The 18,495-nt window shown below is 42.3% G+C and overlaps 1 protein-coding gene across 1 annotated transcript; it reads right to left on the bottom strand.

Moving 5' to 3' along the window:
* Positions 1–3,113: 3,113 nt before the first annotated feature.
* On the bottom strand, positions 3,114–18,296 carry SLC25A15 (solute carrier family 25 member 15). Its single transcript, XM_026073682.1, has 7 exons — positions 17,902–18,296; positions 15,964–16,093; positions 11,761–12,019; positions 5,998–6,135; positions 5,487–5,656; positions 4,285–4,443; positions 3,114–3,360 (listed from the first exon to the last, which is right to left on the bottom strand). Exons 2-7 carry the CDS (start codon positions 16,016–16,018, stop codon positions 3,236–3,238), a joined length of 906 nt encoding a protein of 301 aa, XP_025929467.1. The 5' UTR covers positions 16,019–16,093; positions 17,902–18,296; the 3' UTR covers positions 3,114–3,235.
* Positions 18,297–18,495: the final 199 nt, after the last annotated feature.

Here is an 18,495-nt window from a genome sequence, read left to right as displayed (position 1 = left end):
GATAGTTGTCCAGGCTGCTTATACTAGGAACTGGAATAAAATGTTATGTTATTGCAGCTAGGAGTGGCTCATGACCAAGTTCCTTTCAGCTTAGCCCTAACAACTGGATTGTGCTGTCCTCAGATGCCCTTTCTAGTCACTTGCATGGCAGTTACAGCTTGTGAGAAAAACTATCCTCATGGCAGCAGAGATTTGTTTTGGTTACAGCCAAAATTTTTTTTCCCTTTCAAGTTGAAGCATGCAGTTAAGCAACAGCTACTGTATAAGCAGGAATGAATACCAAAATAGACAGCTGTAAAGGAGATGCACTGAAAAAAATTTAAGAGATCTAAGCCTTTGGGGCAGAAGATGGTAACAGTACTTCCTGAATTCTCTCTTTTGCAGTGGCTTTGCTGCTGATAACCTCTGGTTTTCAGGGTGGTGGAGAAAGATGCATCTGCAGCCTCTTCAGAGAAAGAATTTGCATTGTTTAGACTTTGTACTCTTAAGAATAGAATTTAGATGACTTGTACAAAGCTTCCAACTATGTTGGACTCCTGGCATCCTTCTGGCAAGAAACTTGCTAAACCCTAATACTAGATCTGCCTTTAGTACTAACAAAGCCATACTACAGCCTCTAATATTTTCTGTAGTGGATCACACCAAATCTGCTTTTATTCACAGCACCTTGTTAACTTGCCCTTCTCAATTTTGAGAGCTTCAGTGATTTCCTGATTGCTTCTAGAAATTCCTTTAATTCTAGAGCGATGGTGACACTGACTTTAAACTGTGTATTTGTCTTTCAGCTACACAAGTTTCGTAAGCTTCATTCCATAAACAGTAATCAGGTAGTTAGTCAAATCAAACTTTATTCCCATGAGTTCTTATCCCAACCTTATGAAGTTTTCAGGGAGCTGAACGCTGAACAGTTGACACAGGCATACAGCCTAAGCAGTTGTGATACTTGCACATTACTGCTTAGTTCAACCTCAAAAGGTAAACTCTCAAAATGCATGTTCACCTTAGCCTGTAAATTCAGTTCTAAAAATCCTGCTTCTCTTGAAGCCTCAAATTTTGTATTAAAAATTCCAACTGTCAGCTTTAAAAAATGAAAGCAAAGACAAATCTAAGAAATAGATTGAAGTTTTCCACTGGGGTGGATTCAGTTTTTACCTTTCCATAACTATTACAAACATACAAATATACCATTTATCTTGTGATAGACAAGTTTGAAAAGAAGTCTAACACCTCTGAAAGCCCCACCTTTGTACCTGATTTGTTTAAACATTTGGCACAAATTCCTTAAAGTACTGACTATGCACAGTGTTACTGTCTCTAGTGCACCAGTCAAGCAAAGTAATGTGGTGCAATGGCTGAAGAATCTTCTGTAGCTACGCACTGCTTGTAACTGTCTCTTTTCACGGGATTTCCAAGTGAAATGATTGGTTCTTGTTGTACATGAAAAAGGGTTTGCAGAACTGCAGAGACCACTTTTCACCAGGAGGCTAGAGCAATGCAGTGGAATAGCCAATTTAAGCAAACTCCAGTTTCACACTAGGTACTGAAATGTTCTGTCATCTGTGCCTAAAGCTTTTTCTTCCTTCCAGGCTATAAAATCTAAGTTGTAGCAGCTCAGTTTTATAGGCTACAACTGCATTAGCTAGTATTTCCGATAACAGTGGCCTAATCTCTAGTGGGGAGAAACTCATTTCTTTAGAACTATTGTAGCTCAGATGATCTTGGTGGGCAAAGAGCTCTGCCAAGCACAGAGGGTGGGACCCCAAGTTAGCTGTTGTAAGCACACAGTCAATATCCTTCTGTACAGCTCCATGCATGATTTATGAATTGTGCTACTTTGAGTTCTACTTTGAAATCAGGTCTTTTTCCAGGATAAACAGCAGCCGCTTCATACAAGGTAAAGTCTGCTTCTATAACAAATATCCTACTTCAGAGTGAAAGTGGCATCTAGAAATAGGTGTTACTGTATCATTATAGACAATGGCCTTAGGCTGCATATTTAATCAAGTAATGTGAACAAGCAGATATACCCTTCTGGCCTGAAGGTGATATGAGCTGTCCAGTCATACGAGCTTTTTCCACTCAGCTGAAGAGACACAGCAAGTGGCACATGTGGCAATACTCCAGCCTAAGAGAYGATGAGGTCAGTCATCTTTAAGAACTCAGTGCTGCCTTTCTGTTCCTCTTCAACTTCCTGTCCTTCAAGTAGATGGACTTGTCCAAGTCAACAGGGCCCAACTATGAGTCAACACAAGGTTACAACTTCATGCTTTGAGCCAAGAGCTATTTCCAGCAGTCCCCCTTTCTACAAGTGTTTAACTCATTGATATTTAGTGGGCTCCAGCACTTCTTAGAAGAATCTAGAGAACTATAACACTTGTTACAAATGCTGCATGTATCCTTTAAAGCCAGTAACTTCAAGTTTTATCTCTAGCACAGGCATGTCTCAGCTTTAGGTCATGAGTATAAATGTATGTTTATGGGGGGGGGGGGGGAAATGGATGAACTCCTACCAGCTTGGACAAGAACAAGGCTCAAAAGGAGAAACAGAAAAACATACCCAAAGACACAGGGGGGGGGGAAATGGACACTTCCTGCTTTTACAAGCCCATTCACTGGGACAGGGTATGCAAGTCATAAGCTGACTGCATTGGCCTTGGAAAGTCACAGAGCAGAAGGGAGCTACAGAGATGGACATGGGTCTAGCTGAGGGTTAGATACAAGTCATACTCAGCAAGGCTAAACAAGACTGCAGTTTTTTTTGAGTTGCAAATACTTTCCAGCAACAACTGGAAAACTTAACAACAGCATAGATTTTTAAAACACTTTGTCTTAAATGAATCGCAGCCTATTACTGCATGTTATGTTAAATGCAACAGGTCAACATAATTAAGTCTTTTGACCACCATTCCAGATGGGAAAGACCTTTATGACATGCAGTGTACCTAGTGCAGTATCTGCAGGATGGAAATAGTTCTGCAAGTCCAACTCAACATATACACATCGTGTCTAAAAAATAAAAAATAAAAAAAAATCATCACTTGAATTTAAAAGTGTTATAAATCTTATTTAAGGAACTGGAGCCGAGTTCCTTAAAATAAGGTCACCAATTTGGCTTTATTCAGACCCTGATGCAACCTACAGGTTTTTGTTCATTTTAAAAGGTTGTTCTTTATTTGCTAGAAGGTATCAGTAAGAAGCTATTTGGTTCATCATGAGCTTCCGGCTGTAGAAGGTATCAGTAAGAATCTATTTGGTTCATCATGAGTTTCCGGCTGTACTCGTAGGCAAGAAACAATGCCCCATTGGCCAGGAATGCACGGATCATTGTTGGCTTTAGTCCAGAATACAAGGCAAATACACCTGAAAATGAAATCAGACCTGGTTAGTAAAACTTGAGTGTTAAAATGTTGATCAGCATCAACCTCTGTGCTTTCATTTTTGAAGGGTAGTGAAGTAATGCTTCTGCTTAGTGGGACACACAGAGCTGAACTCACTGATGTAGCAGCTAGTTGTTTAGGATTTTAGAGCATTTCTGGATATTGATATAGATGGAATACCTAGAGTTATAACATGAGTTTAGCCATTTAACTTTAGGTGCGTATGTTAGAAGCTTGATCTCTGGCATGACAGGGTCATTCAATGGGCTACCTTGGTCAACCGAGGACATAATTCACAGCAGTCACACCAGAACTGGGAGAGGACAAAAAGGAAGGCAGGACTACTGTGGTGCTGCAAAGTCAGACTCCTGCTCTCATGATGAACATCTTCCCTAGTAACAGGGCCAGGATTCATATCTGCTGCCATTAGCATTCTTGTACCAACCTCTATAGTGTCTAGTCCAGGCCTTTTCCAGATATGAGACACTTAGGTGGATGCTCAGGGTTGCCAGTCTAGATCAGATTTATCAGATATCCCTCAGCCAGTCATGTATTAATTTCTAAGGGGAAAAAATGCTCTACTGAACTTAAACAGTTCCTCTTCATTTCATGTTTAGGGTTGGTCACAGGTAAATGGAGTTCATTCATTTATCTGCTTTTAATGCATACAGAATTTTTGCTAGCCTTAAGTGAATTGTCTCCTGAACTGAAAGCTACAGTAGAATGCAGTAGGTCTCATTTTCTAGTTGCCAGAATATAAGCAGCATCAATATTTCTCTTAGAATTACTTATTGTTTGTCTCTAACATGTTATCAATAGACTAGACTTCTTAACTAATTTTCAGTACTGAAGGGGATAAGTTTGAATCTGCGGCCCTACATATTCAGTTGATATTCAGCACACTCACCTTCATTTTTAACAATATTTGCAAATGTTCCCATAAAACCTGTCTGTCTTCCAGCCATTGAAAGAACCTGAATTCTGGATTTGACACAGTCCACAGGATACACAGCAATCCACAAGCAGCTGCCTCCAAAACCTCCACTTAGCAGCAAAGGAATGGGACCTAAGGTTAAGAAATAAGCTTTTATACACAACACAAAACATTTACCAACATAAATGGCACTGTATTTCTTCTACAGAAGTGTAAGAGAGAATGTAGAAGAACCTGCTTATGGCAGAAGAGCAGCTTCTGCCTCCCCCTGCCCCCCCGAACCTTTAAGTTAACTTTAAGCCACTAAGTTCCAACTCTAAACAGAAGCTCAAAGGTTGGAAGGAGTGCCTTTTAGCTTACAGGCTGTGCTAAGTGTAACTCAATTTAGTTAATACAGTCAAGACAGAATTTTAACTCCACTCCCCCTTTCAGTTGTAATCACTTTCCAAGGCTCATTGTGAAAAGCTTTAGAGTCATGTCACATAGTGACACTAATGACTTACAGAGATTTGTTTGGTACAGTGAAATTATTCTATGGTCAGTTATTTTTCATGATGCAACCTCATTTTGCATTTCAGATTGGATGTTTATAAATGTTTTGCAACAACAGAGACCAGAAAGCATGCAGTTGAAATATTAACTCCCAAGAAGACAAAGGGTTATTGTTAAATCTTTCAAGAGGAGACCAGCAATCTTTATTCTGGTATCTCCTGATTTATGAATGTTTAATTTTGGATCTTAGTGTTCTTTTACTATCATTATAATGACATTTAATTGTCAGACAAGTTGCAACTTTATATAAAGATAAGCATACATTTATACACTATTCAAGAGAATAAAGCTAAAGACTTCCAAATCACTCTAAAGATAAAMAACTACTGAAATAAAGTAGTTCAGTGTTTAGTGTTACTGTAGTGTCAGGTATTTAAGTCATTTTTTAATATTACTGTTAGCTCAGTATGTTTACTCTCCATTTACAAAGGCCACATCAATAATTCTTTACCACATATACACCAAACGCACACCTCTGTATCATGCATCTTCAGTTTTCTTAGCTTTACATGCATTTTACATCTGCTATATATCATCAGCATATCTGCAGGCAAGCTATGCCACCCTCCCTGTGTTGCCAATAACAGCATGCTAGAATCTACCTGGAATAAGGAGAACCATACCTAATTCATCTTTTGATCTCCCAGAGGCAAAGAATGTCCGGCTCAGTTCATACCCTCCAAAGAAGAAGAAATATCCTGGGACTTCCCGCAGCAAAGTGCTCGACAGGCCACGATAAAATCCAAGGGGACCATCCTTTTGAAGAACACCCTTCACTACTGACCAAACTGTACTGATAAAGAGGTTGATGCAGTTAGTGATTCTTGACAGCTTGATAAATAGAAGGTTACAGAACACTAAACAATTGCAGCTAGCATTAAGGGTTAGACCCACTATATAGACAACAGGACTCGCATAGAGTTAGAACAAGATCCTGCCTGGAGCCTTTCACTGGCACCCAGCTTTACTAGCGCCTGAAGGGAATCCAGGCCTGTGCTGTGACCTTCTCCATCACAGCTCTTTCTTGGTTAACAGCACAGTACAAATGTGACATTGCTGAGCCAATACAGAATTAAAACACACACACACAAAGAGCAACAGATTTCAGAGATACCTGGCAGGGTCTATACTTACTTGTGTCCTTGCCTTATCTTTCCTGACAACTGCATTTCATGCATGGTCTGCAGACGGCACTTCACCAGCTCTGTGGGGCAGAGGACAAGGGTGGCAAAGGCAGAGGCAAAGGAGCCTGCAGCAGCATTCTGCAGATCACTGCAAGAAAGAAACTGCAGAGGGTATTTGGGCACTGGCCTTCAAGTCATACTTGAGTCACTGCACCAGTAATCTGCTTCCTGAACCTGTACCCTATAAATATTATGAGGAAAGCTGAAGGACAGTCTTGAGGGGAAGGAGAGTCTTAAGGGGAAAGTGGAGTTGCTTGAACTACAGAGGTGGAAAAACTAGCTAATTTCATCTTCATATACAGCTCAGATAGATCCTTTCCTTTGACACCTAGGGAGATACACAGAACCACAGAATGGCTGAGGTTGGAAGGGACCTCTGGAGATCATCTAGTCCAACCTCCCTGCTCAAGCAGGGTCACCTAGAGCACATTGTACAGGATCGTGTCCAGGTGGGTCCTGAATATCTCCAGAGAAGGAGACTCCACAACCCCTCTGGGCAACCTGTTCCAGTGCTCTGTCACCCTCACAGTGAAATTTTTTTCTTGTGTTCAGATGGAACTGTCTGTGTTTCAGTTTGTGCCTGTTGCCTCGCGTCCTGTCGCTGGGCACCACTGAAAAGAGTCTGGCTCCATCCTCTTGACACCCTCCCTTCAGRTATTTGTATACACTGATAAGATCTCTCAGCCTTCTCTTCTCCAGGCTAAACAGGCCCAGCTCTCTCAGCCTTTCCTCATAAGAGAGATGCTCCAGTCCCCTAATCATCTTTGTAGCCCTTCGCTGGACTTGTTCCAGTAGTGCCACATCCCTCTTGTACTGGGGAGCCCAGAACTGGACGCAGCACTCCAGATGTGGCCTCACCAGGGCTGAGTAGAAGGGGAGGATCACCTCCCTCGACCTGCTGGCAACACTCTTCCTGATGCACCCCAGGATMCCATTGGCCTTCTTGGCCACAAGGGCACATTGCTGGCTCATGGTTAACTTGATGTCCACCAGCACTCCCAGGTCCTTCTCAGCAGAGCTGCTTTCCAGCAGGTCAACCCCCAACCTGTACTGGTGCATGGGGTTATTCCTCCCCAGGTGCAGGACCCTGCACTTGCCTTTGTTGAACTTCATGAGGTTCCTCTCTGCCCACCTCTCCAGCCTGTCCAGGTCCCTCTGAATGGCAGCACAGCCCTCTGGSGTATCAGCCACTCCTCCCAGTTTGGTATCATCAGCAAACTTGCTGAGGGTGCACTCTGTGCCTTCATCCAGGTCATTGATGAAGAAGTTGAACARGRYTGGACCCAGTACTGACCCCTGGGGGACACCGCTAGCTACAGGCCTCCAACTAGACTCTGTGCCACTGATCACAACCCTCTGAGCTCTGCCATTCAGCCAGTTCTCAATCCACCTCACTGTCCACTCATCTAGCCCACACTTCCTGAGCTTSYCTRTGAGGATGTTATGGGAGACAGTGTCGAAAGCCTTGCTGAAGTCAACATCCACTGCTCTCCCCTCATCTACCCAGCCAGTCATTCCATCATAGGAGGCTATCAGATTGGTTAAGCATTAACTAAACATTGCAACCTTTACCCTTTTTACTATATTTTAGTGATTGCAGCAGAATAAACACAATCAAATCTTTCCCTTCTTGGATTTTATAAGAATCTCCTTAGACCTTGGTTTTACTGGGCAACTTTTGGGGACTAATCACTTCCCTAAGGAGAATATGGGCAAGAATTGCCTTATACAGATGTTAGTGTTCTCAGATCCACTGTACTAGTATTAATATAGATTTTCAAGTGGAAGATGCTACAAGTCTGAAATCAAGGCATGCTGGACTGTTATAATCTTTGCTGTAGATGAGCTAGCATGAAGGCAACTGTATGACACAGATAATGCAGCTAAGCACAGAACATACTACTGAACAGGACAACACTGTAACCTGCATTATCTCACAGTATTACAAAACCGGGACTTACTTTGGGGTAATTGATTTTACAAATATTGCAAAGACTGGACTGATAAACTGCCAGGACTCGAAGGCTGGTACTCTAAGACTGTACTGCTTATGATATGCTTAAAACCTGCTGCTACAGACCTTGGTGTCTCAGACAGGAGCTGCATGACAGCAGAGCATAAAAGTGGAGCTTCTCCCTCCTTTCAGGGCCTGGATTGCCAGTACAGCAGAGACTGACCAAGCTGCTGCACAGAACCTCTTTCCATGCAAAGGAGACGCTGGCCCTGTGCCCAGCAGTTCTGAACACCTACAGTATCAGGGAGGGATTAAAGCTACAACTTTTCATCTCACAGAAGCATCATGAAACTGAAGTTAATGCTTGTGAAATGTTCAGGTATGGCAGTGACAAGAACTGTCAAGGAAGAAATCAGTAATTGTCTGCAAAGCAGCAACTCAATAGTATACAGTAGATAAGAAATTACAACACTGATTTCACGACCCTTCTGTAGCACACCGCTTGGTGCAATAGGGGTCTGAGACGGGGCCTGCTAAAGCTCAAGACAGAGCAAGGCAGAGTTAAAAATACAGTACGTGACTGTTTCTTGCAGTCATTAAGCTATGGGCTAGAGCAAGGCAATAAGGTTACGCTGGAAGAGGTGCCCTCTAATTACACACTAAAGAGTACATAGAATCCTTTCTCTTTCGGGGGGGGGGGGGGAAATAGAGGCTATCAGACATGAAAAGGATACTGACAAACATACATAAAGGACTAAGACATAATTCCGATCTTTCCTACTTTGCCTGTCTTGATGTTTTTAATTCCACACTCAACAGTTCAACTAGATTTGCCATCTAGGTGTTGGTCTTTAATGTAGTGAACTTCACTGCAGAAGTGATAAGCCTTGTATCCTGTGTAAGTTCCCTCTCAACGTAGAATGTCTAATTCAGTATTTTTCCTCAGTGGAAAAGTCTTGACCATCACAGCACAGGAGCAAAAATGTCTTTTATAGAAASAGAAGCATAAGAGTAGAACATTTATCTTGTTTTTCAAAGCAAATAATCTGTTGAAGCAGATTAGTCACGTACTGAGAAAGTCGGACTGAGGTGAACATGGATAATAATTGCCTCAGTTTAGACTTTAGCATGAAAACCAATTAAGTTTGGTTGAATTAAATAGACATTTAAAGAGTAATAAAATTTAGCACTTCTCTTCCCATCTGTCTTTTTTGTCTCACATCTCAATGACATGCATTCCTTTAACTGGAAAAAGTGCTGTTTTGTAATTGTCCTTGTAACTTTTTTTCAGGGTTCACACACTAATCAAGGGAGGCTAGACAAGTTTATTTCCAAGCCATTTAAACATATTACTGAAAACGTAGCTTAAAGCAAAAGCAAGCTATTGTAGCTGATTCTGAGAAATCTCAAAGACTATAAAATAGTGTGCATGGGGGAAAGCTATTGCTTAAATATGGGTAAGAGAGAAATGGTCATGTTCACCTCAGTTTGTGACTTTACCTATTTTCTTCTTCAGGCTAAGACAGCAGGACAGTTTCTGAACAGCAGGCACAGTGAAGGCTGTAGCTCCCTGCTTGTTGCACCTGAGGGATGGCCACTGCTCAGGGGTTTTCCCCCCTCCCCTGCAGCACATTACAAAGCCTTCCTGACTCTTCCAGAACAAGACCAGGTGGTGATGCAGACCATGTGTATTCAGGGCACTGCTCTAGGCTGTGTAAATACAACTCTCTCATAGACGCACCTCAGAGATGACCCCCGTGATGGTCCAGATGAAGAGCGTAGGGCTGAGGGAGAAATCTTTCTAGTAAAACTAAATCCTTTAGTGTTTTGCCCCAATAGAGTCCTGCTCAGCGCTGCAGTCTCACTATTTACTCTGACCAACAATGTATTAGACAGCCAGCCTGGATTTGAGAAGTACTGGTATCTGATCAAGGAAAGCAGGGCAAGATGTCAGGGGCACTTGCTATTGCTATATATTGAATTTACATTCCCATTCTGTATCCTGCTCTGAAGACGTGCAATACATTGATGCACGCTATTTGGAAGCTTCCTGGACTAGCCCACAAGAGATAATTAAGAAAAGCATGCTGTCAGTAGGCCTACCTCCTACATTTTAGTGGGAGAAAAAAATGCTGGGTCTGCAAGTTAAGTCAGCTGAAAATTCCTGATCTACGATAGTAATAAAAAAGGTGGTAACAATTTTGTCTCAACTGAGAGAAAATAATGATGAAAGAAAATGCAAATAGAAAGCAGTTAATATAACTTGCTTCTTCATCACCTCATATTGCCTCAAACCAAGCCTCAGTCTAGAACACAGCACATCTTAACACCTGGCAGAAGGTGTGTAATGTCACTTTTGGATACCTGTCTTACACTTCTGTAGCTGTTTGTGTTACATCAGAGATGCAGAATGCAGAATCACAGCTCCTCAGCCGCTTCCATTTGGAGATGGAAGTGACCAAAGCCAGAACAAAGCTACTAATAAAAAGCTGGATGTGGTTCTGCCTTGCATTACTCTCAGAACAAAGGATAGTTAGCATAGTATCACACAAGTTTTACATACCATGGGGCAGTGTATGGATGAAAAAGGCGTAGTTACTCTCACCACTGCACAGAAAACATACCTTAAGAAATGCCTAACAGTAAGGCACACAAACTGCTGGACCACTTGACAGCTGTAAAGTGACACACCTGGAGAAAAGCCATCCTTGTTAGAAAGAGATTGTGATCATTATGCCACTCTATAAATCCATGGCTTGTTCACTTCTGGAATACTCTGCACAGTCCTGGTCTCATGAGCTCAAAACCCAGGTGTGTTAGAGTGATGAGAGTTTTGGAGAAAGGCAGCTAGGACAACCAGAGGAGCGAGCAGCCACTGGGTGCTGAGTGACCGGGTGGGCTGGGACCCTTCTGCCTAGGAAAAGGCTTGGATGGGGAAGGGAGCACAGAGCAATTGATAGATGTCTGCAAAATCCTGAGTGGCAGAGACAGCAGCTAAAGACTGACAGTTCACTGTCTCTGCCAGGTACAGAATTAATTGGTTATCACCAGCAGAACTCTTTGCCAAAGGGTATAGTAGATGCAAGGAATTTATAAGAATTCAAAGGGTGACTGGACAAGTGCTTCAAAACAGATCCACTAAAGTCACTGACTAAACAAATCACACCATGATTAATGAATCCTCTGAACTAAGAATAACAGGCTGGCAGGGGACTCGGAGGAAATATCAGATGGATTCTCTCTTCTTTCTCATCCCTGGGCATCCCCACTTATTGCCAGTGCTGTAGACACACACTGGGCTAAATGGAATTTCAGTCCAATCACCATGGTCATTATGTTCAAGCCTTTACAACCAAAATAAAGAACTCACAAGACAAAATTAGAAAAAAGTCCTCTCCCTTCAGTACGTCTCCCAGTGAGAGGAGCCATTACCTACCCTGAAAAGTCAGAACACAGAGGTAGAGGGAATGCCAACTTTACAGGTGTTGCAATGCTCAGTCCCTTTGGTGAAGTATTTTGGGTCTTATATATTCCAGCTAAGTTGTGGATACCCGAACCAGCCAGCTGCAGTGACAAGCAGACTGCTCTGTTGTAGTTAGATGCCATACCCTAGCGCAAAAATCAATATTCCAAAACACACTACACAGCATATTGGCAGGGAGAGGCCTGGGGCATCTCAGATGCATCACAACAATATTTGCAAATAGCAGTTGCATGATTTTTTTTTTTTTAAATACAAAACAGATTTTTGTTACTAACCTGAGCTTTGTTTTCCTGTCTACTCCAACAATTTTCCTCACAATTTGCTGGCAAAATCCATAGCACATGAACAGAACAGAGTTCTCTGCAATGTTGGCTACAAGTGCTGGTGTGGTCCCTTTGTAGAAGCCTCGAAACCCCACTTGTTTATAGGTCTTCACGAAGCAGTCAACAATTCCTTTATACATGTCAGGGAACGTCTGCATCTTCACCTTTGCTGTGTCAAAGGGCTGGCCAGTCATCACACACGCAGTCCCACCTAAGCAAGCAGTGGAAGTTAAGAGGGTGACTGAAGGTTATCACAAGTGAAGGGCCTAGATACATAAAGCACTATTATTTAAGTCATGCAGTAAGCAAAGATGGATGAATTCTCTGACGGAAGAGACAACTGCACTGATTTTAGTGCAGTGACATCTAATACGTCAGTGGCAAATTTAGTTCCCCAGAGGAAAAAAATTATGCATAAAAGCAGTAATAGCTTGATTCTTATAAAACATTTCTTTACCTTAATTAGAATTTCAATTAATCAGTTTACTTATATAAATAGGTACTTAATAAAAGGTATTGTCCTACAATTGAGTCACCTGTGATTATAAACTAAGCAGTGTTTTGCCTTGCTCATTAATGTAGTGGTTCAGAAGTCTGATTTTATGTGCCAACAACAATAAAACTGCAAGATTTGTAACCATGTGATATAAAGATTCCTCTAAAGATTACTCCAAGACAGGAACACTGTTGAGAGAATGTTAAAACTAATGATGCATTATAAACTGATAACCAAAGATAAATCCTTCATTTCAAAACTCCAGATGATTCTTATTTACATTTATTCCCACATACTGTAAGAGACTGTCCAGGAGAGGTTAAAAAAGGGCAAGAGGGCAACATTTCTCAACATGTTATCTTAACCGAACAGAATTGCAAGGTCAATACCCTAGAAACTTGTCAGATAATTTTCCATCAATGTCTTCAATAACCACTTTACCCACACTGTAGTATTTTTCCATGAGATCCAAGTTAATCCAATAGTCTGCAGAAAAGGCTGAAGATTATACACACTAGAATTTCTTACTGAAATTGTATTATGACAGCAACATTTTGGGAACTGTGTCTAACAGCAAGCAGAGGATGTCTTGTATGGATTTCATAGTTTTGATGTTTTAAAAAGAAAGAAAAACTATCCTGAAACAGAAGTTGATCTTTTACCAAAGCGCAGTTGGCACACATATACCTTAAAGAGGGCACGTTAACAAGGTGCTGTTTTTCAGCTATGAAACTGAAATAATTATCTGTAAATCCAGATAATATAAAAAGACTTAAGTAAAAACAAGACTGCAAGTGTGAACCCAATTAATTAAGTCTAGTTATTCTTCCTCTAAGGGAGAAGAAAAGTAAGCAAGCTCTGGTTTAACTGGGGTGATTCTCAGATTTTTACTCTTTGCAAATATGTCTGTGTTGCATCATTGTTGCTTCTCTGCAAAGAGGTACTTTGGGCCTTTAGGAGGAACTCAAGATCCCATCACCCATAATACCTGATTCTCAACTAGGTAAAGTCATTAAAAGTTCCAGAGCAAACCCTGCAAGTGTTACCTGAAGAGCTTCTTGCTCTGGAGAGATAACCAATGAGAGAAATAGCTGGCTTGCACTAGTAACAGCAATGTAAGCCTCTCATGAAAAGCAGAGCAGGAGCTCTAAAAAGGCTCAGCCAATGCTACTTGCAGGGAGCTCAGGTAGATATGAGTCTACAGTTCAAATACTGGGCTCCTGCAGGAAGATGGACCTAAAACAGCCACATGCAGTAAAACAACAGCCATTGGAAGAAGCCAAGGAGAAGAACCAGGAAAGCCAGAAATGCCCTTGGGAATCCAAAGCTGGAAAATTGGGATTTGACTGTGAATGGCTGTTCCAAAGAGAAAGACCTCTCCTTATAGTATCTCTGGAGGTGGCATAAGAAGCCTAGCAAAGAACAGCAAACAGTTCTGTAAGCTTCAAGGTAAAGACTGAGAGTCCTGGTTAACATCTCATAAATATCATAGAAAATAGAAAATCTTCCAACCAGCAGTACAGACTGTAAATGCCCCCCCMCACACACCCTGCTCATTAAACAGAATTTAAAGTTTAGATGAAGACAGTCTCTCATAATAAAAGGGGAACAGTGGGGAAAAGAGTCCTACTTAATGAAGGAGAAGTGATTAGAGGTTGCTCAGATCCTGTGCCAAGAACTATGACTCACAGGCAGTTAAGCAACTTGTTTTCTCTTGTTCAGAATTTATTTGCCTCCAAAAGAAAGGGTTCTAACTAATACAGCATTACTTACCAGTTAGTAAAGACTATCTAGCAAGGGAGGTTATGCATTTGGTTGTTAAATAGCCAAATGCTGTTTGGCTTGTTAAATACTGTTTCTAAAGGGAGCAGAGACCTGTAACTACCAATGAATGTAAGCAGTACAGAGCCAGTTTGTGGAAAGAGTATGGAAAATAAAAAAAATACTAGAGGAACAGCAAAACCTTCTATTACAACAGGGGTAGCAAAGCAAAGAACAAGAACAATGATTTAGGAATACTCAAGTCATATTGAAAAAGATCTGAATTCCTTCATCCTATCTGAAGAACGAACTATGCCAGAGGAGAAAACAGCATAATTTATGATCCCTCTAATCTCTACTGCCAAAAAAGAGGCAAACTTCAAAAAGTATGTTGGTTGCATGAATGTGTGCATGGAAAAGCACCACTGAGCAATGACTTTCTAAGCTAAGCCTTGTTTCTAGTCCTCGTAGCAGCCAAGATGAGCCACTTCAGGCTTCAATTCAGAACGACAGCTTGGGAGTCAGGGTACTCCACTGCCCTGGATGTTAACAGCAGCCTTCCTGAGCCGAAGTACTGGAAAGGAAAGCAATCACTCCTTGCGTTTAAGCACCTGGGAACACCAGCAAAACTGTCAAGAACTGCACAGATATTAAGCTGCTACTTTGAAAATAGAGCAGATATAACAGGTAGTGTTCACCCAAAGGACAAAAAAAGGGAAGAACAGAGATGGATTTTTCTAAGGCAATGAAGGAATAATAGCAGAAACACTTCCCATGCAGGGAAGCAAGGTGTTGTCCAGTCAATGAACACAAAGCAAGTATTCATTGGGCAAAACATAGTGGAAGACCAAATGCTTTACGAGGGTGCTACACTGGATTAATACAAGCTGTCACCCCTTGTTTCCTTACTGTACAAAGGTAACTCCATTCTGACAACTGACCTCCAATAACTACCCTTATATTGAATGCACTTAACACCATTAATATGGTCACATCCATGGCAGTAACGTCATAAAAAAAGACTGACTGTAATAGCTATTGTATGAGCAAGAAAAAAAACAAAACATTAAACTGATTACAACACCACATTAGATAAATCTTTCCTTCCACCTTTTCTGTATAAGACATCATCACATTAACCATTCCAGCCCAACGTTTCATCTGTTCTGGACATCGTGTAAGCTTCTTCAGGAAACTAGCTTCTCTTTGTGGCTAAGACTGTCCTCATGACAAAAGCTTTGCCAGTACTGCTACAACTGTATTTCCCCCTCCCTCCCCAAAAAATGAAACTTCTAATATCAAAAAAGATCCCTTTCTCCAGTAGAGTTAACAACCAATTCATCCTGCAACCAGACACTACCAATACAGTAATGTCAGTGAGACAGTGCAACTTTTTCCACACTTGGACCAGTTAGGACAACTACAATAAAACTTTATCGCACAGACCACGCCTAAGTAGAAGCTAGTTAAGTGAATTAATGAACACCAATTGAACTGCTAAATTTCTCAGCTTTTAAAGATTTACATTTGAATATTTTCTGAGCCAACAGCCCTTCTGATGGCCTCTTGCCTGTTTCAATTAGAGGGAGTCCCTGCAACAGAAGCGTTATCTCAGTCACTCATTCACTGAATGAGTTTATTGCAAAGCTCTACTTGTGACTGATATCCCAAGACTCACGTAAGCATGAAAACCTAACACTGACACTTAAATCTACTTCTGGAAAATTATTAGTCTAAAATAAAAGGTTACACATTTCCTTTTTGGCAAGGGTCTCACTAAGGAGGCATGATAGTGCGTTTACAACACTGGCTGAAGTCAGCTGCCTCACCTCCATATCCTTCTTAAAAATGGAGATGATTGCAGAAGTTTTGGGCAATTAAGTTCTCTCTACCATTACCTGCAGCTCCTGCTGTGAGGTCAACAGCAGCCTGAATAGCAGAGTTCATCCTCATGCTTCACACTTGTTTATCTGTTACTACAGAGTGAAAAGTCCCCAGTTTCCTTGCAGGTGTTGAGATATTTGAACCCTGAGGGAAGAGAAAGATGAAATTTATACATTATTTACAACAATACCTCTGACAGGCAGAACATCACATAGATGCTTTCACTTCCATTCAACTTGTTTTAAAGCATTTAATGACAGAAAATACTTGTCCCAGAGACTAACCTGAGATGTAGCATACCTACATTTTGTCCCCTGACTGCTACAGACTACCTTTGCCACATTAGGCAAATCCTGCGGGATATCACACTGCCTAGCTTCAGACTATTTGGGATCTCCGGCTTCCCATATCCCTGGATCTCTCAAATGAAAGCAAAGAGCACCTCTAGGGAACAGTGTGGAACATCACCTTTCTACTGATTATAGGAGCGTGGTCTCTATCATGTGTCTAAGGCTAGCTGGTAAAAATATTTCCCCCTCTGTGGCAGCTCCCCACCTTTTTAGGAAAACAGAGTTTTACTCTCCTCACGGTGAGCTACAGCTAAGAGAGTTATATTGATGATCACACAGGATACAGGCACTTTAGGTATTCCTATGCAGCTCTCAGAAAATATGAGTAGAAAAGGAATAGATATGAACATCTAGCACTGTGTCTGGATGTCATGTTCACACTGCAAGTCCACCACAGAACAGCATATTACTGAGTAAAATAAGAATCACACTTCATCTCTCAGGAAGGCAGGGGAAAGTAAACATACAACACTGTCAAATAAAACATTCAAATGAGTTCAGTTTTCAACCTTGCAGCAAGGCAATTTCTTGGGCAAGCGGGTTAAAACAAGCTAGTTTATTTAGAGTAAGACCACTGAGTCAAAGAGCTCCAGCTGTTTTGGAACCGTGTCTCTGAGCTGGATACTTGGCTGGCGGTGCTGTCAAACAAGCTGCATGTGTCCTAAAAACCAAACAAAATCCTCACATGAACCAGCCCCTCATTAACTATTCAGCTTGTCCTTAGGCAGAGCAAATCAGTAAAAGGAATGTTCTTCATTCTTCTACCTACTGCAGTGCTGCTTTTGAAGCCTGCTGTCTCCCAAAACATGCTTTGGAGTAAGATGAAAACTTAGCATATCTTCCAGTAGGTCATGCTGAAATAACATAGAAATTCCCTGCCTAGGTTGCATGAACCACATCCTTTTGAGAACATTTATACTACAGACAAACATTTCCTTACAAGCAAGGCTTTAAGAACAGCTGTTTCTAAACAGGCTTATTATTCTTGAAGCTTAAAAACAAAAACAAGCCATAAGTTCTCAGTTACTTCAAGTGTCAGATCTGCTTAAGACGATTGAGTGGCATGAATGTAAATGTAATGGGTTAAAAAAAATCACTACTCATAATAAAAGACATTAATACATGCTGTTTCTGAACTGTGGTTAAAATTTGAACCGGGTCACTACTGACAGTGCAGTAAGCTGGAAGTTATTTCAAAGCAGAGGCTCCAAGACTAAGCTACCCTTGGCTATCCTATACATCTCATTCGTGTTCACCCAGCACTCAGGAATTCTTCCTCTCGTTTAGAGGAAGAGCAGAAGGACAGATCAGGGAGCCAGCCTCCGGATGAGAGCACCGCTGCCTGCCTTCGGCAACACGTGCGCTGCTTGCATCATGCCGAATGCTCACCCGCTCGTGCCAGTCCCCAAAGGGAGCACATGCCAGGTCTCCTCACAGACACTCGCTGAAAGCCTGGCAGCAAACGGAAAAACAAAGATGCTGGTACAAATACGAAAGCTTTAAGAGCCAAGTAAGTTTAGTCTCCCAATCCATGGGTACGCTGCCACTTTCAGAAGATGTGAGACGTGGTCAAAACTGCACCAATATTATATACTTACATACCTTCCTTCCTATTTCCCCTGTTTGCAGTAACACTAATGGCTTTAAGAATTGCTTGTAGCTACAGCAAGGCAACAACTGCTCTGTTATTTCCAGAGCGGATCCAAGCCCCGGATCACAGGAATCGCAAAGACGACGGCGAGCCCCACAGCTCTGCAGGCTCCTTCACCCGCAGCCCGGACGCGCTCGCCGGGCGCCACGTGAAGAAAAGCGGGGTAAAGGCGAGGGCAGCGCTGCGCCGGTGGAGGGCTGCTGCGGGCAGGACGGCGAGCGGCTTCCTCAAGGTCACCGGGGCCGCCGGGCCCCGCGCCGGTCCCCGAGGTGCCACGCGCGCCTCGCTCGTGGGGCCGGCGGAGTTGGCGTGAGCACGGAGCGGGGCGGCCGGCCAGGGAGCGCGGGCTGCGACCAGGGCAGCGCGCCTGTCCTGAAGTACCTGGTCAGTCAGGAAAAGAAAGAAAAAAGAGACATAAAGAGCAGGTACGAGGCCGCGGAAGAAGTTGAGGCAGGCCGCGTGGCGAGGGCGGCTTGCTCCTCCCGCCGCCGGTAGCAGGAGGAGGAGGGAGAGGGCACACGGGGAAATGGCCGAGCGCAGCGCCC

The sequence above is a fragment of the Apteryx rowi genome, unplaced genomic scaffold (genome assembly GCF_003343035.1).
Source record: "Apteryx rowi isolate R43461 unplaced genomic scaffold, aptRow1 scaffold_372, whole genome shotgun sequence".
NCBI classification, from domain to species: Eukaryota; Metazoa; Chordata; class Aves; order Apterygiformes; family Apterygidae; genus Apteryx; species Apteryx rowi.
The sequence above is the reverse complement of the archived record's forward strand: the minus strand, read 5'-3'. Positions and strand labels throughout refer to the sequence as shown.